This window comes from Thrips palmi, unplaced genomic scaffold (genome assembly GCF_012932325.1).
Source record: "Thrips palmi isolate BJ-2018 unplaced genomic scaffold, TpBJ-2018v1 HiC_scaffold_6, whole genome shotgun sequence".
NCBI lineage: Eukaryota > Metazoa > Arthropoda > Insecta > Thysanoptera > Thripidae > Thrips > Thrips palmi.
Genome location: NW_023144633.1, coordinates 7977151 through 8003354, shown reverse-complemented (window position 1 = coordinate 8003354; position 26204 = coordinate 7977151). Strand labels below are relative to the sequence as shown.

Sequence of the window (26204 nt, the reverse complement as noted above, 5' to 3'; positions counted from 1 at the left end):
GTCAACAACTAATCACAATAACTGCGGCACATACCTCCCTCAGGCGTGTTTCCACATCGATTCCTCTCTCCTTGAGGCCTTTGATACTGATCAACGTTCTGTTCACAACCGCAAAGCGACTGGACAGCGTCTGAGTAAGGCACACAAAGAGCATCATCACCGCTGAGTGTACCACGCCCTAACGAGAAAATTTTCACTGGTCATCAGCGTAACTACAGGGTAAATACTAAAGTTGACTTACTCCTAGATGAAACACATGCTTACACTGCGAATGAAAGAGTCATGATCATGACTAAAATTTTGGGCGAGGAATTCTTTATCACCCAAATTTGGGTGAGGAAGGTTTCCTCCCCCTTATAAAAATTATTTGCTCCGAGATCTGTCCGAGCGGGGTTCCAGCCCGAAAGAGGTCCGTCGGGCTAGTCCGACGAAGCTCCAGAATGTTCCCAAATCGGCAACTTTACGGATGTGTCCGAGAACCGAAGTGCGGGCTGGTTTCGGACTGTCCGAGTCTCGGTTCCGAAAAAAATCCGACGGTGGAAAGCCAGAGGCAAGTCGTATTCGAACCCTCGCTTCCCACCTTCCTCTCTTCCTTTGCACACCAGTGCTGACGTCGGAGCCAACTGAGCTAACCCGACAGATGAGGACCGGGGGCTCCGGTGAGCCTCTTCACTGACTCTGCGCTGCGCTCTCCGCTCCGCTCCTTCCTCTGGGCGCTGGGAGGCGCGATTTTCAAGATAGAAGAGTGGGGATTTCGCAAGGGAACCTCGAATTTAAAATATTTTACGTCCAACACGTTTTCTTATGGATACCTGTATTTAAAGTTTTGTGTTTCTCCGGTTGTACGAAATCATTCAAATTAATTGACTGTATGCATTCTTGCAATTTGAACCACGTTTTGTGGTATGTTTCGGCACATACTCAGTTACGACAAAAAGTTGCTGTATTTCCAATAAATTTTTTGTTCTAAATTTCCTTACGAAAGGCGAATGTTTGAGATTGAACATGTTCAATGTATTGTGGAATCACTTCGACATACCTCAACTGTAGCTCCGCTAGAGGAATATTTGTCTAAGTCCCAAAGCGAGGGGGAAACGGTACGGAGTTCCGAAAACAGTCCGGAGGGGAGACTTTCCTCGGACGTATTCCGGGTAAGTCCGCTGCCCCGGACTCCCGGCGGACCGACCCGGACTTTCCGGCGAGTCCCGGACACATATCGGTCTGGCCCGTCTGAACAGCGGTTCCTTCGCGGACTAACTACGGAATCACCCGAGGGCATTCGGACGCTTCTGGGGACAGCCCGAGGTGGCGGGGGCTCTTTCGGACGGCTGGCGGCAGGATTTCGGAACAATTCGTTTTTACACGGGCGTCTGCCGTTTTGCGCATTTTACATACAATTTGGTCGTCATTTTGTAATCAATTTGAGATTACAATGAAATTCTGCGATTTATTTGAAATTCTAAAACAACGACATGATGAAAAAGTCGTGCCTTACTTTCCGTACCGCGGGTTTTTAGTCTAAATGTCGTGCTTACCTGCAAACCTCTCATCGCTATCTCAATGTCATAATAATATTGACCAGTCATAGTACGGTAACTGGTTATAGATTCCCATAAAATGTTTATGATAAAATACAAGACGGCATTTCTCGACAAGATGCAGGCAGAAACGTTAATAGACACAACCCGTAGGGTTGCAAGCACATCTCTGAACCGAAGTCCGATGAATGGTAAGCAAATTGAAGAAGCTGCGATCAGAAACAATACTTTGCGAACTATAAACACAAGCATCAACCAAGCGAGTGAGTCAGTTTCGATCCAATAAAGTAAAACTTGAGCCGCGTCTCCGAGTTCCCCAAGCGAGGACCAACTGTACATGAAAGCGTTCAAGACCACGCTGTACCTGAAACAGGATAAGAGCAACAGCGAATAGAATAGGGTACTTCGGAAAAAACCTGGAACGGAAGTCAAGAAAACAAGAAGAAGAAAGTACGCGAATTTCGTGAGAATGAGCGCCTGCGTCGCCGCTCTGCCGCTTCCGCAGAGCTACTATATTCTCATACATGTCCCGCATTTCTTCTTCCTGATTTCTTCTCAACACCCTTCCCAGCGCTTCTCCGAAGTACCCTACCCCAGACTTCAGAGCCCGCCAAACGTAACACCCGATTAAGTTACTGCTCACCAAAACCAGTACTTCGACTCATTCAAAGTTCCACCGTGGTAAGTAAAAGGTGCTTGCCCAAGCGCTCTGACAATCCTTACTGGCAGTGGCAATTTCGGTTTGAACCGAGTGCGAGGTCTCGAGACGTGCATTGCGACACCGCAGGAGCCACTGGCGTAGCGTGGATGGACCCGCCCGGTCCGGAGCAAAGCACAGAAACAGTGTGACAACGTTGTCGCGTGCGATCGCTGGAAGATTATCAACTAGGAACAACGACAAGTTCTGTCGGGTCGATGGCCCATGCGAAGTGGGTTGCACTCTGAAAATAAAAACTTTTGAAAGCCCTTTTCGATTTGGCAGAATCAAGTTGTGCGACGACTAGAATACTCTACTTCCGTGTAAGGGCCCCTATGTTGTACGATCGAGTAAATTTTAGGTGTTTCTTAGACACAGTAGCGCATTCGAAGAAATCCGTTTACTTTTTCCGGCAGAGATAGGAGCTCTTTTTGCTTCCGGTCCAAGCCTCCTTAAAATACCGAGGGGTGAATCACTCCGCGTTCTGGTGTACACATGAGTGCGGATGAGTACACCGTGCTTTACTCATACATTTCACATTTGTAAACATTTCAAGGTTTTATTTAGCGTTTTAAATGGCACTTGACGCGAAATCGGTCGGGGCCCGGTTTGTGGGAGATACGGAGACACACATGTTTCTCCGAGGGGGAAAGAACTCGCGTAATAGTCGGTTCACTCTGTCCGTAATGGCAAGCGTAATGGTAGGCGTAGGCGTAATAGCCGAAATTCTCCAAATTTTATCAGTTTACGGTTGTTTTGGTCTGTTTTCATCTAACTCCCGATAATTTTGAGGCGTATTAGACCGTTATAGACGTGATAGTCGGTTCACATATTTTGAGAGTCCTTCCCCCCCTCGTGTTTCTCTTCTTTGCCAGTAAGTTATGGATACTGGCTAAATTGCTTCGTGAAAAGTGGCGACATTTCGGAAAGCTCTAAAACCAATGCACTCGATCCGGTACAAGTTGCCAGCGCCATTTCCGGTTTTGTCCTTCTTTTTCTTCGCTTGCTGCAGCAAGCGAAGAAAAAGCCGCTATCACCCTAAGAATACGAAACCCTAACGAAGCAGTCAAGGGAAGACAAAATGGTGCTTTTAATGTCGTAATTATGACTAAAATTTGGCATATTGACACCTAATTGACGTCACTGTGCAGTTCATGATCTTTGGGAAACAAGATCTCTGAAACTACGAGGAACCGCTGTCAAGTGGCTACGTTGTCGCTTGGGCAATTAACGATCCACTTCTTGTGGGAGAAATAAGTTGAGTTCGTTTGGTTTTCCATATTGACGGAAAATGACGTCGAAGAAACCCTCGACGGACTGACCCGACGCTTTTGAGGTTTCACTGAGAATGAAAGAGTCATCACCATTGCCTTTTTCATTGGGCGAGAAGTCAGTGGTGACTCAAATTAGGGGAGACAAACATTCATCGCCAATTTGGGTAATGGATTCATGGGGGGTCTTCATGGTGGCCTCGGAACGACGCCGCCACTGGAAACTTCACAACGTAGCCGACGACGTCACTAAAATTTGGGCAATGAAACGCGTGTTTGCAAATTTCGGGTCATAAATTTTTCGGCAACCAAAATTGGGCAATAAAGCTGCATCGTCCATTCGAAGGGCGTTTGGCTCGTTCCTTCTCAGTGTATTCTTAAAACTTAACAAGTTTTTTAGCTTCTCGTCAACGACAGTATTGGACAGTATTAATTTGTTCAGTTTTGGTTTACCCTGCGAGCAGTTTTCTCTTTCTCCACTCGAAAAGTCTTACGAACAAAACGAACACCATTTATTGTGATACGATGAATTTTGTACAAACATATGAAGCTATTTTCCCTTCGTAAAATGAAGCTTTTTCTTTGAACCTTACAAAGGAAATCCCAAAAAGATACGCAATGTAAACAAATAAAGTTCGTATTATGTTTGCCTAAATTTCTTCGTACACCACCGCCAAATTCACCGAGGGGTCGTCAACTTGCATATTACTTCGTACACAGGCTGTACATTACTTGTATATTACTCTTATATTACCGCCTAAAAGTCCATAAATATACCAAATAGACTACTTAGAGCATCGGTAGCATGAGAAATCGGCCTGAAAACGGTAATGTGGTATGTATTTTACCGTATATTACTATAATACTTCGTACACGAACGGTGTGAGTTGACGACCCCTCGAAATTCACTGTATGAAATGTTGACCGTCCTGAAAAATGGCCAAAATGGAGCTACCATTCTGCGTCTGGGCTCCCCACTCCTCCGCTTCTTGGATCCAGTAATGCATGACGCTTCATTGTGCAGATGGAGCCGTGTTTGATAGCTGCGTTGTCGGACGACGAGATGCTGCACATCCTCAGCTTCCTCTCGGCCCGTTCAGTTGTTGGCCTGCCGATGCGTTAGTCGCCGCTGGAGAGTCCTGGCGCTGCACCCTCAACTGTGGCGGTCTGTCTCCACATTCCAGTAAGTGAACTCTGGTATAGCAAAGGTTCAAATCTGTGCCTGAAAAACCAAATGTGGTGTAGACCGCACCACTGGTCTGGTCAAATGGGTGCCATTTTGACCACATCAGTTGCACTGCAGGAAATAACCACAACAGATGTACACAAATTTCTGGCAAATTTATATCAGGAATTTAGTGTACTTCTCAAGTACAACAATTGTTGTACAAAGTACAATGGAACCGGCATGACGAGTGCCGGGCAGTCCAGGGCTCGTTGTGGTTTGTACAATTTTCGTTGTACTTTCTACAATCCCTGTTGTACTTTTATTGTACAGTTTTTGTTGTACTTTTGTTGTACTATCCACACTTTTTCTTGCAGTGTGGTGTGATACCACGTTTGGCCATGTTTGGTGTGGTCTAGACCACGTTTCGTGAGGTCTTTCCATGGAACGACCACACCAAATGCACCAAACGTGGTCTAGACCACACCAACTGATGCGGTCAAAATGACACTCCATTTGACCACACCAGTTGGTGCGGTCTAGACCACGTTTGGTTTTTCAGTGCTATCGAGCGTTCAAGAACTCATGTACTCCCGTCCTATCGAATTACATAGAGAAATTGCGTTGAAGAGCTCTTGCATGCTTTCAACCCCCCACCACAGAAATTTACGTTGAAAGTACCTAAAGTCGGATCTCAGGGCTTATGTACTAACCCACCTTCCTTCCTTCACAGTTTCAGCAGCGCCAGCTCCGACAAGTATTTCTGGACCATTCTGCGCCTGGCTCCCTGTCTTCGCTCCCTCCTCATCGGAAGCTCATGGCAGCCTCTGGGCGGATCGGCTCTGGCCTTCAGTCCGCTGTTGGCCATGGAAACAAACTGCGCTGCTGCCAAACTGAGTATGTCACTCGGTAACCTAGCGTCGCTTGTTTTGGGCGCCCTAGTTGTCCGCAGGTGAGATTGCACTGGTTGTCATGGGCAAAACTGTGATTGCACTGCAAGTATAAAAAACCCAACAAAAGTACACAAATTTCTGGTAAATTTTTTATTAGGACTTTATTGTACTTTCGAAGTACAACAATTGTTGTACAAAATATAATGGGACCGGCATGACGAGTGCTGGGCAGTCCAGGGCTCGTTGTGGTTTGTTCAATTCTCGTTGTACATTATACAATCCCTGTTGTACTTTTATTGTATAATTTGTTGTACTTTTGTTGTATTATTCACCCTTTTTCTAGCAGTTTGTAAGAGTCTCAATAACAACTGAAATTTTAGGTGTGGCTTTCTCCATCACTAATTTTAGGTGCGGGGTGATGGAGATTTCCTCACCCGTATACTGCACCTTAAGGTTAGGCAGCAAATTGGAAGGGATCCTTAATTTACCTTGAAAGGGGCCTTAATGTTACCTTGAATATCCAAATTATAACTCGTAACTCCAAATGGTATCTTATGGGATAAGTCATTTTTCTATCCTCTGGAATTTAATGTACAACCTTTCTGACGATTTATTACAATCCCTGCTTTGGACCTTTTACTAAAGTTATCGCAAGGTACGTTATACACTGGTGAAACTAAAACGTAGTATTACCCTCTGTTTTCAAGCGTAATTCGTTTACGCTTGAAATCAAGCGTAATAGGTTCATCCGCCAAATTTCCCTCTGCCTAAATGCATGGGTGAATTTCCAGTCTATGCTTCATTTCAAGCGTAATGTCTTCAAGCGTATCTTAATGCTTGACTCAAGCATAGAGTTACGCTTTAGTTTTACCAGTGTATGGCCAGTTTTCGTTATGTGTTATGATTATTTAAGGATCCCTGCAGACTTGTGCTCAAAATAGGCCTAAATTTGGGTTGTGGAAACCTTATTACTTAAATTTGGACGGCAACGCAATTCCGGGGCTAATTTTTGGCGGATTCATTCAAACGAAAGTGACACTATGCTCAATCGAACGTAACATTTTGTCACATTCGTTGCAATGTGATGTGTCACATTCCTGGAATGAGTGTTCCTGCGAAAAAGCTTACAAGTTTGTACGAAAAGCACTTATGCGCGAAATTGTGTGAGACAACGTGCAAACATTGTTGAAGAAAACAAAGTGTGAACCGTTTGGGAGAAACATGGGAGAAACGTGGCGTATCGTTGCTTGCAGGCAAGCTGCGCTGGGCCGACTTCGCCATTTGGAACTTTCCCTGGAACTGACGACTGACGCTCAAAACTCGGCGTGTGTGCACACACTGCTTCAGGAAGTTCACGCTGCAAAAGGTGAGGCAAAGGGAGCATTGGCGTTGTGGTGAGGAAATCTGAGTGAAATCTTCCTCGTTTCAAAATGCGCCCCACTGTGTAAATATGTTAGAAATGTGAAGTGAAACTGGGTAAAGGTGAAAATTTCACATTTGAAGGTACATGCTACTCTAGTGTCCTCCCTCTATGTTTAGGTAAAAAATTTTACTTGCAACTTGCACGATACGCTGAATATGCATAATATTATGTGTGAAACTGGATAAATTTATGCAAGTTTAAGCACAGTTTAGTGCACAACCGTACCCCGGTTCAAAATCGTGCATCACCACGTATAAAATGCTAAACATTGAGCGTGTAAGATCGCTTTTTTGCCTTTGTTGGCTTTATCATTTAAAAATCTTCTGTTGTGGGAAGAGAATGACATGCTCACTAGAACCCCCTGTTGAGATGACCCACAATTTTTCCCTAACCAAAGTCAAGTCTCTTCGAATGTGTTACAGGTCTGGTGAAGCTTGTGTTGCGCGGGTCACGTTCGACAGGCTCTAAGTTGCCCAAAGCAGCTGCCCTTGACCGTGGCCCGGTAGCAGCGTCTCTGAAGCAACTGCAGTTCGAATTCGTTGACGAATTAGTGGAAGATCATCTGCTTCCTTTCGTGTCCGAGCACTTGGCCACCCTGGAAATTGTTCAGACGAAAAGCAATCACGCGACGTTGACTGCACTGTTGGCCTCTGCGCCGAGGTAAGAAAGAGGTTTAGTGTTGTGGTAGTCTAGCTACATCTTAGTTGCGTTCAGGCGGCATTTGAAAGGGAGGTTTGCGGAAGATATTGAAACTCGAGGAGACAAAGAAAGGTCGTACGAAGGCCCTCAGCGAAATCAAGCTTAAAACCGGTTTACCGGAACCGATTGCCGATATGTTTAAGGCCAACAAGCCACTGAATTTTAACTGCAGAAGTCAAATTTGGGCGTTTGCCCGAAAATTGTACTTAAGGGCGAAATTTTCCAGAACCTGTTGGAAACTGCAACTGTTTCAACGTTGGGACGCGCCACTCCCGCGACCCCAACAGGGCTTTAAATTTTATTGACGGAAGGAGGCAATATTAAAAATGATCGAAATCTGAAATCGTCCAATAATTTTTTTAATTACGTTGCAATCGGGTTCGACTGGAATGCTACGGTAAAGGACAACCTTCCGTAATGGGCTCCGGAGTCTACATATGGCCTCATTTTAAGGTACGGTGAACAGTCAAATTGTTGCTTCAAGGTACGGACGGCGCGGGCAAATTGACCAGACGTTCCGTATCTTTCTACCGTGGCACTAAAAAAGGGCATAAAAATAACGCCCTTAAAGAGCGTAAATCGTTTTCTGCCCTTGGGAAAGGCGTGAATCGAATAGCAGTTTAAAGCAAAATTTTAATGCCCTTCCAAAAGGCATTAACGATTCACGCCGCTCCAGGGCCATAAATCTTCTACGCCCTTAAAAGGCATAATTTTAATGCTTTTTTTTCACCAATGGGCGGCTGGCGTCTCTACAATGAAACACTGGGCAAAGCACTTTTTGTGCGGTGAAACGTCTTTAGGTCAAATGACAAATTTTAATTTTCGGCAAAAAATACTTAGGCATCCAGGTTTTGGGCGAAAAAGTTTAGGTGAACCGTCGTAGAACCCCCTCAGCGAAGATTAAGCTGAAATGTTCCTGGTACTACTGGCTACTGGGTCTCCCATATTGATTTGCGGCCCGCGGCCACTGTATTGTGTGAACGTGCAAGAATGTGCAAGATTTCTGGCGTTTTGCCGCGCATGTTGCCTACTTACAGGCGATTTTGCCACCTGAATGTGGAAAGTGGTCAAATTTTGTACAACGAATGTGGGAAGCTGCCACTCCCGCGGCCCCAAATCGACTTTTTACCCAATATTAATGCACTACGGAGTGCCGGCAATAATTGACATTTAACGTCATCTTTTAATCGTCCCCATTTTAATTTTCTTTCGTCTATCGTTGGCTCATGCAGGTTACGCAAGCTGGGATGCCACATGCTGGACAACATGATGACTCTGCGGGGCTGCCCGAGTCTGACATCATTGCACCTCTTCGTGGACTTCCAGGACGGTGATCAGGCAAGTTGCTTCTCTCTCGCGCTCACCTGAAGCGCGTCCAATCTGACGCGAGTTCTCAGTATGCATCTTCAAGCGCGTCTCTCACGTCAGACCAAAATTGTCTCATCTTGCGTGCCAAGTATATATTTGAAGGTGTGTGTATGAAGCTATATAATTGTCGCCCATCACCCCAATTTGCGCGTTACTTAGACACAAAGTGACTATTCATCGGTGTGTATTGACGGATTTATGCAGGATTGAGTTATGATAAATTAAATCGTAAGTTACGAAGGTTCACAGTATGAAAATGTTGTCCCCAATGTATGTGTTAAATCGCGCATAGCTTACAAAAGAAAGCTTTTAGTAATGTTCGTTTATTTCGTACTTGGCTGGTAATCTCTAGTAATTCCATAACGTAATCACATGATCCTTCATGAAATTCGGCGCTTCTTTTGGAAGTTTTTTACAACCAATTTTAGAGAATTTTACGCGGAATCCCCCAGTAAAATTCCTGTAATCCCGTGTTCTTTCGAGTGTTCTTTAGTACCTCTGCACGGTAAAAACGGAACCTGGTTTTCCCAGGAAGCCAATGGTGAAGGCATAGACAATTTCCAGGGAGTTCCTGGGAAAACCAGGAACCGTTTTTACCGTGTGGTTGGCTCGGAAACTACTGGGGCTACGGCTGTGAGATTTCGCACGGATGTTCCTCCCTATGAGGGCAACATTTGATGTAATTATGAGCAAAATCGGAGATGGTCGATTAAGGTCGTGTAAATCTACCATGGAACGCCCCTACTTGCAACTGTCCATGTCATGTTACTTTATGAAAGCAGTGATAGTGAATGATTCCTGATGAGTGGTGGACCCTTGGTCGTGGCGGCCCCCTCGATGCGTGTTCAACTGTAAGAAAACAGCGAGCCATACGAGCACTCCCGAAACGCCAAAGTAAAGTCCAATGACCATATAATATGATGAAATTTTAGTCATGGGACTGAACTTGACGGTACATGGAAGTACGAGGGAAAGATGCAGCTTTTGCCTATTTTTAATGGTACTAAAATTTCGTGAAGCGACCACAGCCAAACGGTTTGACCTCCTACCTTGGCGATTTGAAGTTATCATTTTTAACTGATTATCTTCCTCTGTTAGGCGGGCTTTTGAGTTATCTTTCCTCAAACCCAGGGAAAATCAAAATGTCCGGAATTACCCCACTCTCCCTTACACTCTTTAGTTTGTAATGCAGGGCTTTGCTCAGGTGCGTAGGAACGTCAAAAAAAATGGGGGGTCAATGTACTGCATGTTGCCTACTTCGCAGGGGATTAGCTCGGGGCAGCTCCAAAAACTGGGGGGTCAGCTGACCCTCTGACCCGGTGCCTAATACGCCGCTGGCTTTGCTTACACCATGATGCCGCAGGGTTCCCGCCGTCTGGCCGGAGTCGAGGCGTACTTGCGAGTCGCCACGTGGCAGCTGACGCGCCTCAAGCTGGAGTTCGCCAAGCAGCAGGACCAGGCCGACGTGGTGGACCTGGTGCTGGCCCTGGGCGGCACGCGCGCCTCGCTGCGGCCCTCCACGCTGCGCTGCCTCGCCCTGGACTTCTCGCCCGCCGACCTGCGGGTCCGGATCGGCTACCTGCCGCCCCTGCAGCTCCGCCCGCTGGCCGCCGTGCTGCACCGCCTGCCCGACCTGCGGCACCTCAACCTGGGCGGCGCGCCGTCCGACGCCTTCCTGGACGCCATCGACCCCCAGGTGCTGCCCAAGCTCGTCAAGCTGCAGGTGAGCCGCACCACTGCAAACTACTGTGTGGTTCTCTTGTGCATGTGAGCTTAGCATCAAACTGTGCGCACACTCTCAGTCTTTTACTGACTATTTCCCATTAGCAGCGCACACTCAACATCTTATGATCGTTTTTATACGTATTACGATGGTTTTTCATCGTAAGGTACGCATAAATTCGCACATACTTAATATGCTTAATTTTTCATCGTATTACGCATGAAATTCATCGTATTACGCATGAATTTTATTGTAGTACGTATGTTCTCATTTCAACATATGTTAGGATGGCCCTTTCATCATGAGAATCTGAGGGTGCGCATGCGCATTTCTGTAAGCAACCACTTGGTATTTTTTCTCAGTATCACTTATCATTTGGTAATGACTGAACTAATATTGTTTTCTAAGTTCATAACAAAGAAATTTTTGTTAAGTATTCAAGAACGAAATACTAGGTACTATGGTTGCTTACAGAAATACGTCTGCTTATGAGAAAAAGTCAGTAAAAGTTCTCTAGCTGTACTCCAATGCTATTTTGTCTATATTTTGTCGCTGTATACACAGTTTCGCAGCTTTGCAGCTGCGATTTTGTACTAAAATCGACAAAGCTTTGAGCAAAACGAGTGAAATGGCGAGTCTATGTTGGTAATCGACAAGTGCGTATTCAAATATTGCGTGTAGAAACTAAGAGATGCCGTGCGATGCAAAATCCTCAGGCCTCGGACAAGTAGTCAACCAAATGAGCTTTAAACGCCAAGAAGTGTGCCTGCAAGCACGGCTGCACTTCTGCGTTTAAGCACGCTCTACCTAGGAGCGTGGTTGGCAAGCATGCTCCACGGTGCAGCATGCTTCAAAGCACGCTACAAGATGAAAGCGTGCCTCTTCGGTAATATGAGGCTTGTAATGGCGACGCAGCACGCCTCATCCTGCAGCGTGCTTTGAAGCTTGCTACACCGTAGAGCGTGCTTGCCAAGCATGCTTCTGCGCACTCCAGGGTGGAGCGTGCGTTGTGGTTATCTCCCTGGGGGAGCATGCCATGCACTCTCTTTAGTTTCTAGAGTGTGTGAAACACGGTATGCGTATTACTTCGTCCACACTGAATAAACAACGTGCAACTTAATCGAGACATGGAAGAACTCGATTTTTGTCTGGTCCTGCGCCCCACAAGGGGCCAGAAGACCGGTGGAGGCGGCCAAAACTCCACACGCGTTTTAAGCTCCAGAGTCGCTAAATGGGACTCGAATCGACCGTGTGACCCCACCAATGGATTGCTCTCCGAACGAGGAATCCATTGGTGGGGTCACACGTTCGGATCGAGTCCCAGCGACTCTGCAGCGCAAAACGCGTCTGGAGTTTTGGCCGCCTCCACCGGTCTTCTGGCCCTACTGTGCGCCTCCTTAAACCGCACTAACGCGTCTGTCCGATTTGTGAATTTTCAGGTGTACTCGCCGCACGGCTGCACTCACGAGTGGTTCCACACCGAAGCGGTGACCGGCGTGTTCCGACGCAATCCGCGGCTGCACCTGGTCGTGGAATCTTGCGGCTGTGACTCCGTGGGCGACGAGGACGATTCGGACTACGAGTCCTGCGCTGCGTGCGCCAAAGACTGCTGCCCCGACGAGTTTTGGGAGGACACCTGCACCGCAGCGTTCTTCTCGCACCCTGACGCGGAGCCCTGCGACTGGGTGGAGATCCACCGAGAGGGCGCCATTGTCTCCCAGAGCATGCAAGTGAAGGTGTGAGGTAGTTCGTGAAAAGACTTCAGGAAACTTGTGTTTTGATCAAACTTTAATGGGAACCTTTTTCTGACAATATTCTTTTGTACACAATTTAACAGGCTTGAAGTTATTTTCTTACTCGAAACTGTTATATCTAGATATCAATTATAATGAATTCAATAACTTAAAACATTTGTCATTTTTTGCCTCAAATACAATTTACCCTCCAATGTTATGGATGACAGTGTGAGTGCAGTGCCTCAAGTGCTATGAAACGTCTCATTGAGCAGGGTAAACGATCAGCACATGTTCCCTTTTACTTAACTAACGAATATCAAACTATTACATGCATGCTTGCTACACACTTCCAAGAGCACTCACAAAGCCCGCTTGAGTGCGCCTGCGCAGCCTATGCTACGCATGCTTGCTTTACTGTGTACTTCGAACAGGAGAGCGTTTATAGGTGTGTGCTAAGTACAGATTTGTTCTCAAAATTTTAGACGACAATAAGGAACAGTTGGGGAACCATTGTGTTGTGAGAGTTAACAAAGAACAAAAACAAAACAAACACCGTATTAGGTGCATTCTGGAAAAATTCGTAACAATTCGGAAAAGTCAGTGCGCGTGACTAATCTTGCCAGGTGAAGTCCCCGAGGGAAGGGAAGGCAGGGCATTTGTCGCACTCCCCGCACAGCACCGTCACCACCCTGACGGCCTTGGAGTCCGCCGCCAGCAGGCTGTCCCAGACGGCGTGCTTCTGCCGTCGGCACGACTCCTTGCCGTGGGGGAGCTTGTTGTCGGGGAAGCCTGGAGCATACCCTCGCAGCAGCACCACGCGCCGCAGCGCCACCAGCCCGCACCGCCCCAGCCCCTCGGCCAGGTCCTGGAAGTGCCACGGCGTGTCTCCCTCCGACGCGCAGAGAATCCTCAGGTCCTGCAGGGTGGCGGCGTGGGCCTTGGCCAGCGACAGCACGGTGGAGGCGGGGCGGAGACACACCTGGAGCCACTGCAGGCCGCGGTGGTGCGGGGGCAGAGGGGGGAAGGCCACGTCCAGTGCACCACCACCGCTCCAGTCCAAGGTGAGCTTGCGCAGGTTGGGCATGCGCTGCACCGACTGCAAGTGTTGCTCCGGGACGTTCCGCACCTCCAGGTCCTCCAGCTGCAGCGGCAGGTCCGGGACCACCGTGCCACACTCAGCCATGTGGACGGACAAGAAGCGCAGTGCAGGCATGTCGTGGATCACGTCCAGGTGCTCACGGAGGGCGCAATCCACAGACAGCCACTCGACGCGCGGGGCCACACGCTGCAGCAGCACCTTGCACCAGTTGGGTCGCTTCTCGCAGCCCAAGTTGTTCACCTTTCTCACCTGCGACGCACAATCCATGTTGCATTGCAAATTCAAGTGTGGGGGAGGCAAGAAGCATGTCCTAGATAACGTGGGACGAACCATGATACAAGCGTGGGACAGTTAATCCCACGTTGGTGCATGCCTGTCCCGCACTTGCAGTGTACATTGAGCAAAACCCCCTACGAGGGACGAGGGACGGACACTTATGCCGACGAAGCACGTCATACTAGATACACACACTGAAGTTTTTCAACACCTCTCGAGCACAGCCGCTCCGAACCACACTACTCACCCTGTCCAGATCGGGGTTCAGGAAAATGTCGTCCAGTTTTTGACAGTGTCCCTGACGTGTGCTTAGCGCCTGGAAGTTCCGACACTCATGGGAAGCGTAATGAGCTACAGTCGAAGTGGCGTCCGTCTTTGGAACCTGTAAGCATCTTTCGGTTACTGGACAAATATTAGCAGTTCCTCCGGAAGTTTTCCTCGATGTTTTATTGTATGATTCACTGAGATGCCAAACGCTATGAGTATAGCACGTATGGTGCAATGCAGGTGGGATATCACACCAAACGTGCAATGCTGCTGGGATATCGCACCATACGTGAAATGCGTCCCGAAAAGTCCCTATGCTAATGCATGGGGGGATGGGGAGGCATTGCACTTCATGTGCAATGCTTTTGCATTGCACCAATTGACCCTATACTCACAGCGTTTGGATTCTCAGTGTTGTTATAACAGGAAAGTGGCAACTACGCGACATCCGCAACGGGCAATGTACCAATTCATGGCTAATTTACGTTTAAACAAATGACGCACAATGCTAAAAGAGACGTTGTATTTTGTCACATTCGCTTCAACGTGATGTCACGTTCCTGCAATGAGAGTGGTAAGAATCGCTTCGTCATACGAAGAAAATTAAGGTCTTGTAAAATCTACGAAGAAATGCTTCGCACTATGAAGCAAAATCCTTCGTAATGCGAAGCAATTCCATGGAATTGATGAATCTCTGATACAAAATTTAGTAACTTGTTGCAATTTACTGTATCAGTAATTGGCTGAGCGATAGCGAAGCCCGTTACTCCAGTGGGGTTGAAAAGTTTTGTCTGTCTGAGAGCGTGTGTGCGCGTGTGTGTGCGCACTACTCCTCCTGAACGGCTCGGCCGATCTGGCTGAGATTTTGCAGGATCCTTAGGTATGTGGCTCACCACACACCAAAATTCAGCTTTCTATCTCAATCCATTCGGTCATGCTACCGAAAAAACACTTAAAAAACGGCAGAAAAAAGACAACTTTTTTGGTACTTTCAACTTTTTGTCAAGTTTAATATCGTTTCCTATGTTTTGGAGGTTGTTGATGACGAAAATAGAACCCATTCTGACCGTCTACCTAAAGTTAAGATTTTGATCACTAAATTCTATACATTATGGAGATCACGCCCATTTCTACGGTCAGTCTAGGAAAGCAGCCTGCCGAAGGCAGTCTAGCGCCGCAGGCCAAGGTAGGAGGTGGGTGTATACGCCAGGCATGGATTGTCGAAACTGGTGCAGCATCGCGAAGCCTGTTACGACAACACACGGTCTGGCGTACACCTACCTTGTGTTACAAACATAATTATGTAATCTTCACGTATCAAATTTCTGCAACGAGCTCCTAACGATACATTTTTCTGAAATCAGCACATCTGCACATCACTTAAACAGAATCTTTGTAAACCATGTAGGAGATACAAAATCCTACATAAAAAATGAAACAAACTTCCGTAACTTTTTTTGGAGTGGTCAAAAAGGAAGATGGTGATGGCGTATATGGCGTATTAAGCCAAGGATTGCAACATTCAAAGTTGACAAAAGTTTCAAATCGCTATAAAATCTAAACGGTTTGGAGTTGCTAGAAAAAATTTGCAGGGCGACTCAGGGGGTCATCCTGAGTTGATGGACTCCTATTTTGGCCAATTCCATCAGGGGCAGGTTGCGGGAAAGGGGCGGGGTGGGGCGAGGGATAGGACGGGTACAGCTAGACATTCCAAGAGCGACGGAAAGACTGCGCGCCGGATTGGCTGCCTACCTTCACGGGGCGTACAGCCGATTCGCGCGCACAGCTTCAGTTAAATTGAGAATTCTTGTGTATCGAGGCCGAAGCCCAACTTTTTCTAAAAAATAATAAAGGATTTTGTAACGATCTTGATACAAAATTCTGTAACACGTCAGTCGGATACAAAAATTTGTATCCTTGATCCTAAATTCTGTATCATGTCAAGAATGTTACGAATTAACGAATCAGTGCTTCAAAATTTTAAAACTGATACAAAATTCTGTACTTTTCGTTTCAATATTCACAATCAGTGATATAGTTCCATAAATGCGATCTTTATGCAAATAACTGTAACTGATACAGAAAACCGTAACATATCGTTACAAGTTTACATATCGTCTGATGCAAAAATTAATAACGCAAATTTAAAGTCAAATTACGAGCTTAATTTTAACATCACAGTTGATCGGGCGAAAAGTCCTGACGTGGGGCATGGTACTTTAGAAGCTTGGGGCCAGGAACTGTAACTGTCGCGCCGCAGGGCTCGTTTCCCACCACTACCTGGGCATGCAGCGTGCCCGCTCGGTGTCATCGACAGTCTGAGGCGTCCCTCCCCATCCGGCGCTGTGGCGCAAGCGGTAGCATTCCGAGCTGGCAATCCGGGGGACCGGGGTTCGGTGCCGGAGAACGCAGTTCGGTTTCCCCGGGTGTTCGGGAGTACAGGAGCGACGGAGCGAATGTGAAGGAACGAACGATCGTTGAGGTTCAAATTTTGTTTATAAAACGACAAATTTTTATGGTTTTTGCATTGCAGAATTCTGTAACCGTGAAACAGTTTACCGTAACGCGTGATACAAAATTTTGTATCAGTGCTGATACAAAATTCTGTAACATTTGTAGTGGAAATTACTGCGTAACCATGTTACAGAATTTTGTATTGAAATTTTTTTGAGTCTATATTCCAATTGAAAGCTTATGAAATTTCGAGTAAATGAGTACACATTTGAAAAGTTAAAATGCTGCCGTTTACTTATTTTCTCAATTGGAAAAAGGGAAAAACTTCAAGTGCAAATTTTGAGTTTTAGCGGCATTTGGGCGCAGTTTGGCATCCACTTACCAGATCGGGCTCATGTTGGTGCCGTTGGATTTGTCTCGAAGTTCCCCTTCGTGTAGCTCGAAACCCTGAGCTCTTAAGCTCAAAAATGCGTATGTTGCTTAGAGGCATTTTTTTTAAGAAGTCCGATCGTGGAACACGACCGATGCCGATTCCCCGTAAACAAAACTAGTACATGTCTGGAATCCGACGTCTTTCGGACGTCCCGAAGAAGTCGGTTTTGGGAGCTCTTCGGGACCTCCCTAAACGTACTACAAATGAAGCTCTCTCGTACGTCGCGCGGGGACCTAGTGTGTGGTGCCAGAGTTCGCCGCCAGAGCGCGCCCTGGTCGCTCGTCCCAAAGTAGTCGGTTCTTGGAGCACTTCGGGACGTCCGAAACGGTAGGTCTATGTGATAGGGGGGCCGGGAAGGGGCCAATTTTTCATTTGTATTTTAAAAAAATAAAACCACTTTTGGTTTTGGGGGGCCCGCCGGATTGGTGGGCCCGCCGGCGGGCTCCCACCCTTGGTTCGGGCCAAGAAGGTGTTTTTCCCCCTCCCCCGGGGGGCAAATGACGTCGATATTGGGGGGGGTGGGCTCCAATTCATTGTTTAAACGGTAAAATTTTTACACCTCTTTGATTGGTATGGGGGCCCCGGTCGCTCCTTCCTCCTGGAAAGGCCGAAGTGCAAAACCTCTACAAAAGGGAAAAGACCGGCGATAACTTGGTTGGGCCAATTCGATTTTCCTCTTAAACGGTTTTTGGACCCACCCCGGTAGAAGGGTGCGCGCGCTCGCATCCTGGCCTCCTAGAAGGTCCTCGAAGTGCCCCATCCTCTACGAAAGCATGCTTTACCGAGCAGATATCACCCCGGTTCGAGTGCCAATCGATTCCTATGCGTGAATCGAGTTTGGTGGACCCACCTGGCGACTGCAAGGCGCGCGCGCGCTCGCATCCTGGCCGCCTAGAAGGTCCTCGAAGTGCCCCATCCTCTACAAAAGCATGCCTTACCGAGCAGATATCACCCCGGTTTGGGTGCTAAGCGGTTGTTATGCGCGCATTTAATTTATTGAAGCAAATGACTACTGCGAGGGGCGCGCTCGCACGCATCCTGGCTGCCCCAATGGTGTTCGAAGTGCCCCATCCTCTACAAATGCATGCTTTACCGATCTGATTTCGCCGTGATTTAATTTTCTAGCAGCATGAGCACTTCAAACGCGTGTTAACAAACTTCCGGGCCTTGGTAATGTCACAATAGAGGCTTAGTGAAACAGGGTTGCCGCGCTTCCGGAATTTCGGATTTACCTGACATTTCCAGGTTTTTCAGAGACATCTTTTGCCATTTTCCCTGACATTTTGGCTAATTTTTGAAGGGAGTTTTCGCGCGTGGAAAGGATATCCCATCCGGCGCACGTTATGACTTTTGGCCAGAAAGTAGGTATTTTGACCTGTTTTCCACGAATGTCCCTGACATTTCAGGTTTTCCGGTTCTTTCTGACATAGCTTCATTTTCCCTGACAATTACAGGTTTTCCCTGTTTTCCAGGTGCGTGGCAACCCTGTGAAAACAAAATTTGGACGGTTCCCTTTTATATGTATTTCTATCCACACATTTGAATGACCTTCCACCGTCCTTAATGATATAAAAATGCACAAACTAGTTTAACAGACACTCTATGTTGCTTCCTCGTATATGCTCTGCAAACTCAATTGTGTGCGGCATGCACTTGGTGCGTGCCTGTAGGCACACACTTCTTTCCTGCATGCCTGGCAGTCACACACCTCTTGGTGCATTCATGGCAGGCACACACTTCTTTTCTGCATGTCTTGCAGGCACAACTGCTTGGTGCCCGGCAGGCATACACTTCTTGGTGTATTGCCTGGCAGGTACACACTTCTTTGCTGCATGCCTCAGGCACACACTTGCATTTGTGCATGCATTAGCTACGGCAAAAGTGTGCCTGCAGGCATGCTCCAAGAAGTGCGTTCCTGGCACACAATTGAGTTTGCAGAGTACATACGAGGAAGCAACACAGAATGACAGTTAATCTAGTTTGTGCATTTCTCGTATCAATAGAGACGGTGGAAGGTCATTCAAATGTGTGGATAGAAATACATTTTATACGAAACCGTCCAAATTTTGTTTAACCAAGGCCCGGAAGTTTGCTAACACGCGTTTGAAGTGCTCTGCTGCTAGAAAATTAAACCACGGCGAAATCAGACCGGTAAAGCATGCATTTGTGAGGATGGGGCACTTCGAACACCTTTGAGGCAGCCAGGATGCGTGCGAGCGCGCCCCTCGCAGTAGTCACTTCCTTCAATAAATTAAATGCGCGCAAAACAACCGCTTGGCACCCAAACCGGGATGATATCTGCTCGGTAAGGCATGCTTTTGTAGAGGATGGGGCACTTCGAGGACCTTCTAGGCGGCCAGGATGCGAGCGCGCGCGCGCCCTGCAGTCGCCAGGTGGGTCCACCAAACTCGATTCACGCATAGGAATCGATTGGCACTCGAACCGGGTGATATTGCTCGGTAAAGCATGCTTTGTAGAGGATGGGGCACTTCGAGGACCTTCTAGGAGGCCAGGATGCGAGCGCGCGCACGCCTTGCAGTCACCAGGTGGGTCCAAGAAACTCGATTCAAGCATAGGAATCGATTGGCACTCGAACCGGAGTGATATCTGCTCGGTAAAGCATGCTTTTGTAGAGGATGGGGCACTTCGAGGACCTTCTAGGCGGCCAGGATGCGCGCCTATGCACCGCATACTATCGAGATTGGTGTCAAAATGACCGTCTTAAAGAGACGAATCGAATGAGCCCACTACCAAGTTGATCAGACGTCATTTAGCCGTCGTTTGTAGATGATTTAGCACTTCTTGGCCTCGAACAGGATGAAGGAGCCCGATTTCGGCGTGGCACCATATCCAGATCGATAGAGCACCCCCGAAAACATAAAGGAGGACTATTATTTCGTTTTCATCACAAAGTGCAAGGTTGGCCTGTTTTTTGTCCCTTAACGTCCCCACTATGAGGTCTTTGGGAGGTCCCCCACCACACCCGTCGCAGCGTCCTGCGGCCATGTAGTTCCGAGTGTGTCCGCTAGAGCGCGCCTCGGGCCCACGCGATGCTCACCCTGTTGTGCAGATGACAGTCGGCGCACTTTGGCGCGCACTGTGCTTGTGGCGTCGGATCCTTACTTGTATTTATTTTTCTGTTAACTATAGTAAATTCATTTCTCCAAAGAAAATAAACCACGCACGAAGATGTTCAGTTCTCAGGTGCACCAATAAGAAGAATACTTCAAAGCCTGGTGCAGGCTTATTTCGTGTTTCAATCCAAATCAGAAAGTGCCGGTGTAAGTTAACCTACAATATTCTGTTACTTTGATACTCTTCTTGTCAAAGTGTTTATTTTGTTCGTCATCTGATTTTATGCTTGAGAAATAGGCTCTTTGCGGAAACCTTGACCCACTGGAGTTGCCCAAGATTCTGGAACGATAACCTGCACCACTATGCAATTACATGTGGAACAAGAACTGACTCCTGTGCTTCAGAGTCAAATTAAGTGAATTTCCTGCGACAGAGCAAAGTAAGCATGACACCTTGGAATCAGTGCTAATGAGGTATTTTGCGATAGTGAAGAAGAGAAGGAAGAAGATGCGGCGGTGGGGGTAGAACATAACAAACCCTCATTTGTTTAGGCAGTTCGTCTGCTTGCGGGCGAGGCGGGGGTGGGTGGGGGCATCATGGCCGCCAAACAAATGAGGTTTGTGATGTTCTACCCCCACCGCCGCATCTTCTTCTTGCTCTTCTTCACTATCGCAAAATACCTCAGTCATTTTGGCTTATTTTTTATAAGGGGTGTTACAGTTATGGTTGCTGTATTTTCTTTGCAGTCCAACTGAGATTCCTCTTTTAAATATTTTGTTTTTGAGTCCTGTCCACCATTTTTGTCTCCATATTTTCTGTTGTTCGTGACAAGTCCTATCGTTTGATTTTTAATTTAAAAAGGTCAGTGAATAAATACATTTTTCCTAAACAGTTTATCTGTGTCATATTCACATTCCTATACGCATTCACATTCATATCCGGAACAGTGGCGCACCCTAGCGGCAGGCCATCGAACTACGACACAGGTGCGCGCTCTAGCGGTCACCTTCGGAACTACATGGCCGCAGGGCGCTGCGACGGGTGGTGGGGGACCTCCGAAAGACCTCTCACAGACCTACCGTTTCCGACGTCCCGAAGTGCTCCCGAAAGAGACGTCCTGAAATGTAGCACGGCAGTACTTCTTTCGGATGCCTTTTTTGTTTCATAAGGTACTCCTTCCGCACTACATTTTGGGATGTACAGAGCTCCGAAATGGTAGTACGACAGTACTACTTTTGATAGTAGTTTTGTTTACGGGGTTTCCTCCATTTTTTGGTCAAAGGTAGTCCCTGTGGGTCTAAGAAAGGCCAAAAATTTTTTGGGCCGAAACATGCACCGTTCAGATTCTATGGGCAATTTTCGTTTTCTCTGACAACTTTTCCCATAATATGGCCAAAATTGAAAAATCACCTTTCTGAGGCCTCTATGCACTCGATTAAGCTCAAAATGTGGTATCTTATTTAAAATCACGCGAGGAACACGAATCCGGTGCCCGTTTGTTGATAGGACAACCCAAACAGATGTTATGACTGTTTTTCAGGTTTTGTAGAGGTTTTTACTTTTCTTGGGGTTTTGGTGTTCGGCATCGATTTTCGCCAATCCGATGAGTGGATTTTATAGATAAAGGACCAATCTATCTTACTACGAGATAAAAATTTTGTGTACGCCGCGTGAAAAGCAGTGGCGCTGCAAAAATTGAAAAACCGTCATTTCTGGGTAGTTTTAGATCAGATAAGCCACCTTTCGCGTGACCGTCTCCGCCCCATATTCAGTCTTGTCCCAAGTGATGTCAAAGTTGGTGTGAAATTTCACCGCTGTAGCTCAAGTAGTTTGGAAATGGCAGCTTTCCAAAGTTTTGCAATCACGTAAGGCATTTACTTTAAGTAGAATTGCGGTAAATGTGAAGACTTGTCACAGATCGGGTAATAAATTAGAAAGATGAGTGCGTCAAAGTTCTCTAAGCGTAATTTTGGACAAGGAATCCGATTTGCGGTACGAAGACCCTAGGCGAACTCTGAAGTTGGAAAAAAGGCCATTTTTATGTGGTTTGCACGAAAACGTAGTTATAGAGTACACCTAGGGTCTTCGTACCGGCAAAATCGGATTCCTTGTCCAAAATTACGCTTAGAGAACTTTGACGCACTCATCTGTCTCATTATTACCCGATCTGTGACAAGTCTTCACATTTACCGCAATTCTACTTAAAGTAAATGCCTTACGTGATTGCAAAACTTTGGAAAGCTGCCATTTCCAAACTACTTGAGCTCCAGCGGTGAAATTTCACACCAACTTTGACATCACTTGGGACAATATTTAGACTGAATATGGGGCGGAGACGGTCACGCGAAAGGTGGCTTATCTGATCTAAAACTACCCAGAAATGACGGTTTTTCAATTTTTGCAGCGCCACTGCTTTTTACGCGGCGTACACAAACTTTTTATCTCGTAGTATGATAGATTGGTCCTTTATCTATAAAATTCACTCATCGGATTGGCGAAAATCGATGCCGAACACCAAAACCCCAAGAAAAGTAAAAACCACTACAAAACCTGAAAAACAGTCATAACATCTGTTTGGGTTGTCCTATCAACAAACGGGCACCGGATTCGTGTTCCTCGCGTGATTTTAAATAAGATACCACATTTTGAGCTTAATCGAGTGCATAGAGGCCTCAGAAAGGTGATTTTTCAATTTTGGCCATATTATGGGAAAAGTTGTCAGAGAAAACGAAAATTGCCCATAGAATCTGAACGGTGCATATTTCGGCCCAAAAAATTTGTGGCCTTTCTTAGACCCACAAGGACTACCTTTGACCAAAAAATGGAGGAAATCGGCATTGGTCGTGTTCCACGATCGGACTTCTAAAAAAAAATGCCTCTTAGCCAAAATTTGAGTGCAGAGTTGTTTATTGCGGCCTACAGCTCCTAAGGGAGGGCCACACCTACTAATTTTGAATACAGTTAAGGATTGACCATAGCCTGTTTGGAACTGCAGATTTGGATTTTCTGCTAGGGTAGGCAGGCTCGTGAAATATGGCTTCTTCTTCATGTTTTTCGCAATTTACTCTACTGGTAATCACGCTAGACCAAATCTGAGAGCAGATTCGGATTACTCGTCGCATTTTACGTCAGACTAGCTTTACCGCATGAAAATACGGCAAAAAATTGAGCCATCTTGAAGAAATGACAAGATTTTTAGGAATAAAAAATTTAAATGCCGACCCTGACGAAACCACTTGAGATATCGACCTAAAAATTTGTGGGCATGTTCCTGACCATTACGGCTACCTTCGTGCCAAATTTGGTCGAAATCTTCAAAGGTCACCCAGATCCGTGTTAATCTTATATGGAATGAACCTTTTATAATTATTATTTACGTATTTAATCGTATTTTTTAAGTCCCGGACAGACACACACATTCACACACACACACACAGATGAGAAGTTTTTCTACGCCTCTCGAGTACAGCCGCCCCGAAGTGCCACACCACTCACCCTGTCCAGATACTGGCCAAGCAAAATGTCGTCTAGTTCTTGACAGCTCAGCTCCCGGAAGTTCCGTGACTCGTGGTGACCGTAGCGAGCCGCAGCCGGAGTGGCGTCGGTCTTCAGAACCTGGAAGCATCTTGCGGTTACTGGAGTAACATTAGCAGTTCCGCCTGAAGTTATTCCCCCGATGTTAATTTATTGTGTTTGTTATACTGTAACAGGAGAGTGGCAATACTGCGCGACGTCCGCGACCGGCAATTATGTACCGATTCATGGCCGATTTACGTTTAAAAATAAGTGACACAATGCAAACATGAGACTAGGGGTAATGGACTCGCAACGGAGCTGGCCGGAATCTCTGCCTTGCTAATTGTAGTTCACTATTTCTCCGACTAAATGTGCGATTTTTGAGATGGCTCGGGCATTTTCGGAAAGAAGACATCTTAAAGTATGCCCTAAATTCTTAAAAGTTTCAATTTTCCCACCAGGGCTCGAACAGGAGCAGCTTCGCCGTTGCGCTTCTCAAATGCGCAGGGCGACGGCCATGGTGCCAGGGGCGACGCAGGGGGGACGCATCTTCAACTTGCGATAGAAGCTTCCGGATGCCGCAAAAGTGATGGGACATAGTTTGTCTTCGACATATATCAAGGTACACCACTTGTCCCATCACTTTTGCGGCATCCACTTTTGCGGCATACATGCCATGTACACGATAACTGAAGCGTTCATTTACTGCATAAGCGATAGGGAGTTTTCTGCATCAGGAAGCGTGTACATGGCATGTATGCACTAGTTAGTGCATGCTTGGCAGGCATGCGCTAGATAGAGCGTGCTTGCAGGCATACTCCAGTTAGAGCATACCATGTACACTCTTTGATTTTTAGAGTATACTCATAGCGTTTGGATTTTCAGTGTCCGTTTCCGTTTAATTAACGTTTATTGGCATTGCACGTATGGTGCGATATCTCAGCTGCATTGCGCCATACGTGCTATACTCAAAGCGTTCGGAATCTCAGTGAAGCTGCGCGGCACCTAGCGGCCACTGCAGTGAGCTTCGTCCAGAGCTACGCTTGTAACCAATCAGGATTCAGCTTTTGACTGTTTACAATGATAGCCGCTGGTGCGCTACTGGTTCCCGACATTTAAAGAACTATATTTCTTTACTTCGCGATGAGTGAAAGAGTCTATTTGTCAGCCATTATTGCCATTTGACAGCAACTGATATTAATCTGCTCGGGTTTGGCCCTGAAAAAATCTTTTTTTCGGGTTTTCAGACAATTTATTTTACCTTAAGTTGCGTGTATTAAAAATCCCGGGTGTCTGGTCGCCTAGGGGCTGTCAGGGTATCAAAGTACACATATTAGGCTATCTTTTAGCGCTTAGAGATAGTGCGGATTCGAATTAGAAGTCATTTTAATCACAAGGAAAGACCCCAAAAACGGCATTTTTCGGCGTTTTTTGAGGTTTTTGCGACCCTACACTGGCAATATAGCTCCGGTGCACCTTTGTGACACTTTTTTAACTTTTTTGTGGCCCAAGAAGTCCTTTGGTACGCTCAAATATTTTTGTCGCAATTTTAGCCGTTTCGTACCACTGTGTATTTATTCAGTGGCTTCGTCATGATGAAACTCATAGGTCTACCAGCTCCTCCAAGAATTGTGTTTCATGTGGTCTTTACTCAATTTTTGACCACATGCACTCTAGGACCGTTCATGATTTAAACCATCTCATCCAGCACCTTTCCAGTGAGTATTCTGGTTTATCAACCAGGTTTAATGGCTTCATAATTTTGCCATTAATTTTAATTCAATGTGAATTCAATGTCCCAAAAACCGGAATGAATGTTATGTATTTATTCTTTGCTGCTCACAGGTGTTTTCCCCACAGCAGTTTTGGAGAACAACAGGATGCACATGAACTTCTAATACACCTCTTGGAGTCACTATCGTCAGAGTTCATTCTTCGTTTTCCCCGAGAGCAGTAATTGCTCACTTTCCTTCATATTTTTTGAAGAGCTGCTATCCTGCTCCTATATATTTTAATTGATTTAAATATGTTGTGGAAGTGGGTGTTTTTCCTTTCGCATGTGGAGGTCTTGGTTGGAGAAGCAGAAGGGAGATTATACGATTAAAAATAATTTTATCTCCAGCCCTGCCAAAGCTGCTCAGACCAACTTTTCCATGAGTGCTCTTGAAAACAACTTCAGAAGGGATGGTCGTTTGACTGCAACGTATGCAAATCTGTCTCAGGTTATCAAATTACCTCGTCCCCATAAGGCAGTCGCACTTGCAAATGCTTCTGCTCACATCACAACTTGTTTACCGGAAAACTATGAGATAGAAGTGGCTGTATTAAATGCTCTTCAGAAAGCAGTTTCCCTTGCCAAGAAGTTTAATCTTGTTTCAAAAACACTGCAGGAAATAACCACAACAAAAGTACACAAAATTCTGGCAAATTTTTTATTAGGAATTTAGTGTACTTTTCAAGTGCAACAATTGTTGTACAGAGTACAATGGAACCGGCATGACGAGTGCTGTGCAGTCCAAGGCTCGTTGTGGTTTGTACAGTTCTCGTTTTACTTTCTACAATCCCTGTTAT

At 46.3% G+C, this 26204-nt stretch overlaps 2 protein-coding genes and 1 long non-coding RNA gene across 14 annotated transcripts; 2 read left to right on the top strand and 1 right to left on the bottom strand.

Annotated features, from left to right (window-relative positions):
- Positions 1 to 12685, top strand: LOC117651474. Of its 12 annotated transcripts, none has more exons than XM_034395495.1 (8): positions 1 to 134; positions 4531 to 4689; positions 5405 to 5623; positions 6818 to 6930; positions 7410 to 7647; positions 8919 to 9024; positions 10418 to 10777; positions 12217 to 12685. In XM_034395495.1, the coding sequence occupies exons 3-8, from the start codon at positions 5538 to 5540 to the stop codon at positions 12517 to 12519; spliced, it is 1206 nt and encodes a 401-aa protein (XP_034251386.1). In that variant the 5' UTR covers positions 1 to 134; positions 4531 to 4689; positions 5405 to 5537; the 3' UTR covers positions 12520 to 12685. The 12 variants fall into 12 exon arrangements, with proteins under 12 accessions (XP_034251386.1, XP_034251385.1, XP_034251381.1 ...); XM_034395494.1 differs by lacking the exon at positions 1 to 134 and adding an exon at positions 198 to 219; XM_034395490.1 differs by lacking the exon at positions 1 to 134 and adding an exon at positions 1575 to 1729.
- LOC117651477 lies at positions 12548 to 23786 on the bottom strand. The gene is made up of 3 exons (XM_034395506.1): positions 23613 to 23786; positions 14136 to 14270; positions 12548 to 13861 (listed from the first exon to the last, which is right to left on the bottom strand). The coding sequence occupies exon 3, from the start codon at positions 13724 to 13726 to the stop codon at positions 13124 to 13126; it is 603 nt and encodes a 200-aa protein (XP_034251397.1). The 5' UTR covers positions 13727 to 13861; positions 14136 to 14270; positions 23613 to 23786; the 3' UTR covers positions 12548 to 13123.
- Positions 20370 to 21404, top strand: LOC117651480. The gene is made up of 3 exons (XR_004588111.1): positions 20370 to 20556; positions 20864 to 20978; positions 21065 to 21404. It is a non-coding gene; the product is annotated as an uncharacterized LOC117651480 (long non-coding RNA).
- Positions 23787 to 26204: the final 2418 nt, after the last annotated feature.